Source organism: Acomys minous (assembly GCF_964271855.1).
Source record: "Acomys minous genome assembly, chromosome: 17".
NCBI classification, from domain to species: domain Eukaryota; kingdom Metazoa; phylum Chordata; class Mammalia; order Rodentia; family Muridae; genus Acomys; species Acomys minous.
The window spans coordinates 63,624,246-63,633,221 of record NC_140500.1 but is presented as its reverse complement, the minus strand read 5'-3'; the positions used below and the strand labels follow the sequence as shown (position 1 = coordinate 63,633,221).

The 8,976-nt window shown below is 38.8% G+C and overlaps 1 protein-coding gene across 2 annotated transcripts in view; it reads left to right on the top strand.

Annotated features, from left to right (window-relative positions):
- Positions 1-536: 536 nt before the first annotated feature.
- The window catches only part of LRRTM4 (leucine rich repeat transmembrane neuronal 4), a 751,767-nt gene continuing 743,327 nt past the window's right edge, over positions 537-8,976 (top strand). The window contains exons 1-2 of one of the 2 annotated variants that reach the window (XM_084765778.1): positions 537-808; positions 3,229-4,775. In XM_084765778.1, the coding sequence (XP_084621904.1) occupies positions 802-808; positions 3,229-4,775 (1,554 nt within the window). In that variant the 5' untranslated portion in view covers positions 537-801. Of the gene's footprint in view, positions 809-1,165; positions 1,340-3,228; positions 4,776-8,976 lie in introns of those variants that run through there. The other variant, XM_084765779.1, reaches the window with a different exon arrangement.

Sequence of the window (8,976 nt, the reverse complement as noted above, 5' to 3'; positions counted from 1 at the left end):
ACAAGGCTAAATAAATATATAAACTTTTACAAAGTCATATTTTAAATAACATGATAAATGTGCAAAGTAGCAGACAGAATAGAGTTATTGGCAAAGTCTGAGGATGGAGTAGTTAAACTTACAATCTCTCTTGCAGGTGGGAAGGCATCCTTATGTGTTTATCTTTTTAAAAATGTAAATAAATACAAGCCAACAATAACCATAAATACAATGCAAATTACTCCTGTCATTGAAAAAACGAGACAATATCATTTGTGACATGCAGAAAGCCATTTCAAACCAATGCAACTTGCAAAACCTCCTGATCACAGATGATAGGAGGGAGAGAGAACTAGAAAGTTGCTAACAGCTGCTGCATCTGTGCGGCATAAACCCGGGCGTAAACCTTTCATAATTTATATTATTGGAGAAGGGGGGTGGAGGGAAGTGATCCTGTGCCTTTAATTTCCCTTTCTGAGCAGGGAAGGCTGCACAGCCCTGACAAGCTCACTTGTTCCTGTCTTTAATGTGCAATCTGTTTTCTCCAGCGGAGGGCACTCAGTGTATCACAAACTGGAGCATTAGCACCAACCAGCTCTGAGCACCATCAGTCTCTGGAAAGCCTTCTGAATTAGACAAGGGCTGCCTCTCAGCACAGCTACAAAACACTTTCAACCTGACCAGCTAAATGGATAAACCTAGCCCGCATAGCTTTTAAACTGGGGTCTCACACAGCACAGGCGGCCTGCTTGCTTCAGCAACGGAAAAATCCTGAGGATGAATTGCTTTATCTGGGAATGGCAAAAGGCAGCACAGTAAGGAATGCCAGGTACTCTGAGGATTTTCTTTTTCTGTTCTTTTTTTTTTTTAACCCCGTCTCCTCCCCCCCCCTCCCTTTCCCTCTGTCTGTCTTTTCCATAGAGAAGTTGGTTACCTCCGAGATGAGCTGTAGTTCTTTTCACAGATTGCCCATTTACTACTAATGTGTCCCTAGTGAATTATACAATGGTCCTCAGAGCCTAGAGGCCCTCCCCCTCCGACCCCCCCTCCCACCCCCAGCGGCTTCCTCTTCCCTGCCCCTTCATCCCATGCCGTGATGATTTTGTTTAAGTATACGTACATCTATATATATACATGTAGTGTGTGTGTGTGTGTGTGTGTGTGTGTGTGTGTGTGTGTGTGTGTGTGCCTGTTCTCTCCGGGGAAGTTTACATGGGGCTACTGGCTCACATGCGGGCTCAGAATGGTTTGAATGACAGCTGCACTGTGTCATGAAGGTGGTGGTGATTTCTACAGGAGAGACCAAATAAGAAGGAAGCTAAGAGAGGGGGGCAGACGTTTTTTGGATGACAAAGGATGGGTAAGCGAACTTTTGTTGTTTTCGTCTTAGCAAAGCTGATCCTAACCCCTCATCCTCAGCCGGGCATTAGCTGCTAAAAGACCAGGAAACAGGCACAAAGCATCAGGCTCTACTTTACCAGTTGTCTCACTATAGTTGCTATTATATTTTTAGATCCTTTTCTTTTGGCAGTGTTTTTTTTTTAATCTATAAATGCATAACGCGGACTTAAACACACTCTGGAGGGATAGCTTTAAGACTGTCTCTAGCGTCTGCATACCAACAGCTTGGGAACGGAGCATGAAATAAATACCATGTTTGCTTCTATTTCCTGATAATCCGAGCCACGCTTGTGTTCGGGTTGCTGTCAGGAAGATTGTTAACACTTGGCAGTGTGTGTGCAGGGGTGGGGTCCCTACTTTTTCAGAGGAGGCACCGGAGGCTTGTTTGATCTTGGAAGCTGCATTCTGAATACAGCTTCCAAATTTCCAGTAGTCATTTGCCAGTTTTATTTTTTCAACTGTGACTGGCTTTTTTCCTTTCTCTCTCTCTCTCTCTCTCTCTCTCTCTCTCTCTCTCTCTCTCTCTCTCTCTCTCTTTCTCTTCTGTCCGGGAGAGCTGGGTTGTATTTCAATGAGTCTGTAGCTAACAAGAAGACAGAGTGCAAGATTGAGTTAAATAAATAAATAAATAAATAAATAAATAAATAAATAAATGAGAGATAACAGAAAAAAGACAACTTTTTGAGAGAGGGAGAATTTTTAGACTAGGATTTTAACTAATTGTCTCTTGTTTAAAAAAGAAATGACTATTTCAGAAGAAAAGAAATTGTAGCCTGCAGTACACCCTCTGCCCTGGTCTGTTTTTTCCCAGTTAGGAAATAATATACCTACTGTTGAAGGTGGAGAGGAGTCCCCCCCACACGTAATGACTTGAAAATGCGGCATAAATGCTAATAGATTGCAACTTTGCAGGCTCTCTGAAGTTAATGGAGGCAGGGGAGAGATGGAAACAGTCAGTGAGAGACTTGAGTAGGTCAGGATTGTGAGGAGGATGAGAGCAAGGATAAGCTTCCTTGCTTATCTCTCAAATTTGTAAGGGCCACTGTATGGGGAAAACCAGCAATCTATCTAATAATGTGATTAGTTTATATTCTGAGCATTTCGAATAAGAATTTGACATCATTGCTAGGGCTGGGGGTATCTGTGGTGTGGGTGACCATGTATCTTAGCTCACATATTACTGGGCATGGAGCCAAGGTATGCAATAATATATGTTTATTAACCAACCGAAAGCACCCGGCACTGTTATGAACCATGTTCTGTGGGCCGTCTGCGCACATTCTCAAGCCGTTTTTTAGGGCTCAGAGATTGCAGCCCTTCTATGCAGTCAGTATGTAATTCGGGCAGAACAAACTTGGATTACTTTGACAGCATCCCGGAAAGCTCTTTTGCTAAATCACAGCCTGTTTGTTCAACTAGGAAAGAAGTGCAGGAACCAGGTTTTCTAAGTCATGGTTGTGACCTTAATAAAAGATGTGATATATTTCTATTCAGTACTGTGGGTCCATACAATGACAGCTAAATGTTATCGTTATTCAAATGTCAGCATTCAATAAAAAGAAATGCCGTGGGCTTTCCAGCGGAGAGATAGAATAGGACTGTTGAAACTCAGAGAGGCTTTTCACAGTTTCATGTTTCTGTGACGTTATGAAAACTAAGGGGAAAAAAAGAGATTGCGATCTAAACATCAAGGATGGGCACTAGAGGAAATAAGATTTTTAAGTGTTAAAATGTGTTCTTAAATGTGCTACCCCATTCTCTCACTAGACAGGACACCCCTGCTTCGGGTGAGCCAGTGGTGCTGTATCTGTTTGACAGTATGCATCTGTGTTCTCTCTGCTGTTGTAGGTTTCCGTCTAATCACGCAGCTGAAAGGCATGAGTGTGTTTCTGGTGCTATTTCCCACCCTGCTGCTGGTTATGCTGACGGGGGCTCAGAGAGCTTGCCCGAAGAACTGCAGATGCGATGGCAAGATTGTGTACTGTGAGTCTCACGCCTTCGCAGACATCCCGGAGAACATTTCTGGAGGGTCACAAGGTTTATCCTTAAGGTTCAACAGCATTCAGAAACTCAAATCCAATCAGTTTGCCGGCCTTAACCAGCTTATATGGCTTTATCTGGACCATAATTACATTAGCTCAGTGGATGAAGATGCTTTTCAAGGGATCCGCAGACTGAAAGAATTAATTCTAAGCTCCAACAAAATTACCTATCTGCACAATAAAACATTTCACCCAGTCCCCAATCTCCGCAACCTGGATCTCTCCTACAACAAACTTCAGAGCTTGCAGTCTGAGCAGTTTAAAGGCCTCCGGAAGCTCATTATTTTACACTTGCGATCTAACTCCCTCAAGACCGTGCCCATCCGGGTTTTCCAAGACTGCCGGAACCTTGATTTTCTGGACTTGGGTTACAATCGTCTCAGAAGCTTATCCCGAAATGCATTTGCTGGTCTTCTGAAGTTGAAAGAGCTCCACCTGGAGCACAACCAGTTTTCAAAGATCAACTTTGCTCACTTTCCTCGTCTCTTCAACCTACGATCCATTTACCTGCAATGGAACAGGATCCGCTCTGTCAGTCAAGGCCTAACGTGGACCTGGAGTTCCTTGCATACGTTGGATTTATCAGGGAATGACATACAAGCAATCGAGCCTGGCACATTTAAATGCCTCCCCAACTTGCAGAAATTGAATTTGGATTCCAACAAGCTCACCAATGTCTCCCAGGAGACGGTCAATGCATGGATATCCTTAATATCCATCACCTTGTCTGGAAACATGTGGGAATGTAGTCGGAGCATTTGTCCTCTGTTCTACTGGCTGAAGAATTTCAAAGGGAATAAAGAAAGTACCATGATATGTGCGGGGCCTAAGCACATACAGGGCGAAAAGGTCAGCGATGCTGTGGAGACTTACAACATATGCTCTGAGGTCCAGGTGGTCAACACTGAAAGATCACACCTGGCGCCTCAAACTCCTCAGAAGCCCCCGTTTATCCCCAAACCTACCATCTTCAAACCTGATGCCATCCCAGCGACCCTGGAGGCAGTGAGCCCATCCCCGGGGTTTCAAATTCCAGGGACGGATCATGAGTACGAGCATGTGTCCTTTCACAAAATCATCGCAGGGAGCGTGGCTCTGTTCCTCTCTGTGGCCATGATTCTCCTGGTGATCTATGTGTCTTGGAAACGGTATCCAGCCAGCATGAAACAGCTCCAACAGCACTCGCTTATGAAGAGGAGGCGGAAAAAGGCGAGAGAGTCCGAGAGACAAATGAATTCCCCTTTACAGGAATACTACGTGGACTACAAGCCGACGAACTCTGAGACCATGGATATATCGGTTAATGGATCTGGTCCCTGCACATATACCATCTCTGGCTCCAGGGAGTGTGAGGTATGAACCGTGATTCCCCTAAAACCATTTCTACTGCGGGGGAAGGAGAGGTAAATGTTTGAGGCTCTAGCGGTGTGTCTAATCACTAGAAAGATTAACGACCCTTTTGCTTTGGGGTTTTGCTCAGTGTGAAAGGTTACTTAATTAAATTGCAACCACCAGGAAACTGACTACTTTTAAAAAAATTGTTGAAACTTGAAAGAAAATCATTCAAGGATGGGATTAAGTTGTAATAAAATACTATGTTAAAACACCTGTTCTTTTTTTCCCTGTTGTTTTGTTTTTGTTTTCTAAAACAGTTTGTATAGAGGGGTTGAACTTAGAAACATGAATTCTCAGAAACAAAACCATTCTAAAATCTACGTCTGGTTCTTGGTGATTGACTTTTGTAATGGGGGAAGATGGAACGCTCAGCTTAATTTAAAATCCAAGTAAATTAACCAAAATTATAGGAGGGAGTGGGGATTGAAACCAAAGAGCACTTGACCCAACGTTTGACTTTTGTTGCTGTTAATTTTTAGTTTGAATTAAAGCATGCAACCAGGAAGTCACGGCTATGTCACGTGTGTTAAGTTCATTAATATCCCAGCATAGAGACTATCCAAGGCCTACTGTAGGATGTGCAGAGTGATACAACACTTCTAAGGATGCTTTCTTTCTATTGTCTTTTCTTTTCTTTTTAACTACTGGGATCTGGATCACTTTCCAAAGGTTCTTTAAGTGCTGGGTATTTGTGTTTTATTAGGAGGAAACTTAATTTCCTTATTTTGCTTACTCTTCTGGCAACTAACAGAATGCCAACTTCTAGTGGATGACTTGGCAGTAATGAAATGACAGGCATCACAGAGACTGCTTGACATCTTTGCTGTCATCCTTAAAAGAAATGACATAAATTCTTGTTAATCTGACCCCCAAATAAGTGATGCAAATATTTATTAATAAAAGGTATACCTTTTGCTGGAGTCTTCCTTTTTTGCAGAGAATCCTCAAAGGGATGTTTAGATTTCGTGTTGGATTTTTTTCATATATGAATTTATGTGAGAACAAGTTTGGTCCAGTTTCTGAGTATTTAATTTAAAAGGTCACTTACCAGAACACATCACATGAATAGTACAGTGGTCACCCACTTCCATATATTTATTAAATTATACTGGATATATGTTGGGTTTTTTTTTTCCCTTGGTAAAATACTGCTGTGTAACACGCAACTACCAGTTTTTGTTGCCAGAATACTTTAGCTAATAGAAGGTTGCTCTGGCAATTGGTTCTTTTCTTATCTGATAGTAGATGGTATTTTCAAAACGGAGTTTAAATGAGTGTTTAAAGATGGTGCTCTTTCTAATGCTACTTATAACAGTTAGGAAACATGTTTGTTCTTTGGTAACATATACCAAGTTTTCCACAGACCTAAAAACAGACTTTAATGAGAGTGTTTTCAGATGCTGCAATGAATTTGAAATAATCTCAAACTTAGTACAGTTTGGACTTTTTGAACTGTTCTTTGCTGAGTTTGTTTTTTTCTTTCGTTCTCTCTCTCTGTTTTTTTCTCATTTGTGTACCATTGCAAATAAAAGACATAATTCCAAATAATAAATCCCCCAAAGAAACCTGTATAAGCAATTGCCCTTAAAACTTAAAGAGAATAAAAGCTTTCTATGAAAGTCTAACAAGGCTTGATGTTTTTCTTGCAAGCCCACATTGGTACAGTAGAGGTGAATGAGCATATTGCAATCTCATCTTATTATATATTGGGTCCTCCTTCTAACGATGATTATCTGAAAGGTTGGTGCCAGGAAAGCTAATGGAAAATCCAGGACTATTCATTTATTTTATTTGGAATAGAATGGTAATAAAGATCCACTAAGAAAGAAGAAAGACTTTCAAAGGAGGACTAGAAAACAGGTGTCCTAATTCTTTCCAGAGTTCTTAAATTATAGATATTTTCCTTGAAAATAGTAGACATTAGAAATAAAGAATGTTATTTTCCTAAAAACATAATTAAATATACAGAATACCACGTGTGCTGAATAGAGGTCTTTATAGCCATGAAACGGAACTGGCAGAATTGATTATTGGGGCACTGATCAACAAATGGATTATAAAATGCTAAAAGGATGCTGTTGAGTCAAATGGCAGCTACTGGAGAGGATCAAACTCTCTTTGTCCTGGACCATTGAAGATGGCTGGCTATGTATATTTCACAACATTGTGCCTTCATTGGCAAAGGCAAAAATCTTAAGAAAGTTATACTTTACATACCCATTTTGACATATAATGAATAATAACAGTTTCTTTGGAGAAGCTGAAAAATAAACCAAAGATTCAGGGTATTTTATCCTTACCCTTTGTAAATCATGTTTCAAGGATAACATTTAAGTTCTTCCTAAGGGCTAATTTGCTTCAATTTGAAAACAATGTTGATTTTAAGTGGACAGAAGCAAACTAACCAAATACCATTATATCTTGAAGGAAAACAACTTTCAATAAAACTTTTGGATTGCAAAAGAAAACCATCACATTTTTTCCAGAAACTTAAGTACAGCACCAAAATATAGTCATTTATACTCTGGAAAATATATTCAGATAGGGGAGTAATAAGTGGATTTATAAATATTGGCAAAAGAAAATTCTGATAATTGATTAGAGAGCTCCTCAACTTCTCATCATTGTCACAAAATGTTCTGCTATTAAGAAACTGTCCTTTAAAGAAAGGTTCTCTCTGAAACAACCAGGAAAAGAGGCAAGTATTTTCCCAAATTAATATTTTAGAAGTTGCTATATTCTGTCTTTGCTCATGGAAACATTTACATAAATCATAATATCAGTAGCATAGACTCTAAACAATTATTTGTACATTAGAGTGTCATCTTACGATATTTAAAATATATATAATAATTCTCTTTAATAAAGCGGCAAATTTTCCACTGAAATGTGTTTTGTTTTTAAGAGAGTACCTTGAAAAAGAAACTATTCAATGAAAGAATTTTTTCTACTAATTGATGCGCTTAGTTGTCATAAACTAAACATAGTTGAAATATCCATTTTGCCTGTTTAATAGTAATGTAAAATTGTTATGCTCTCTCTTTAGGATGGGATCTCTCTCATTATCAGCCACTCACAGATAACATCACTTTAAATTCAGCACTTTTCCCTGTGTGTTTCGCAAGGAACAATTTGAACAATTCATATATGAATATCAGACTAATAAATTGGAAGAGAATATTTTAATAGCATAGGCAGTATTCCTTATATTTATAAGAGAATTCAGTAGATAGTTGAGTGATTAATATGATTAATGAAACAAGAAAAAGAAGCATACACATATCTGTTGGGATATTGGTCAATCTGTGTGCTTGTCTGAATAGTCATTTAATTTCCTTTTCCTTGGAAGTACTAACGAGAAATGATTCAGAGCTAATGGATTCATCTAAAATTTAGATAGATGTTATGGCAACTGCAATTCCTTATTTTCCAAAACAGATTATGAAATCTTATGCAATTTCTTCTCATTAATTGTTTCACTGGGATGATGAAAAAATATATGGTTTATATAGAGAGTTTATATATGTAGTTTGTATATATAGCTTATATATAGTTTATATATGTATATGTGCATGTGAGTATATACATATTTTATATATGTATATAGTTTTTATAACATTTCATCCCTAAGTATTGTAAAGAACAAACCTTTGAATACATTTACAAATTACAAAGTTATCCTATGGGAATACAGGAAAACAAATAATTTCTAGTGTGTCTTTCAAGTTATAAAGCAATGACATTGCTGAAGCATGAAAGGCAATCAAAAGAGTCTCCAAAACTCTTCCTCCAAAGTGCGTAAAAATGAACTCCTTAAAGTTTATCTTGAAACATCCATCCCACAATGCTAACAGTACTACCACTAAGAAAACATCAGTACGGATGATAACTTAGCTGTATATATTTTGCAATAAGTATATAATGTACACAGTTTGCTCTAGTCTCTCATGGTTATGCAAATAAGATGGTATAGGCTGAGGCTAACAGTTTGTACCGACATAATTGAAGGTATTAGGTCAAGTTCAAACTACTGACTTGAAAAGTAATGTTGTCTTCTTTTGACACTTTAGAAGATAGCATTTTGTGGATTGCTAAATGGATTTCCAAGGACTGGAAGGTTTTAATATATATTGAAGGAGGATTTGTAGGAGAGCTTGGC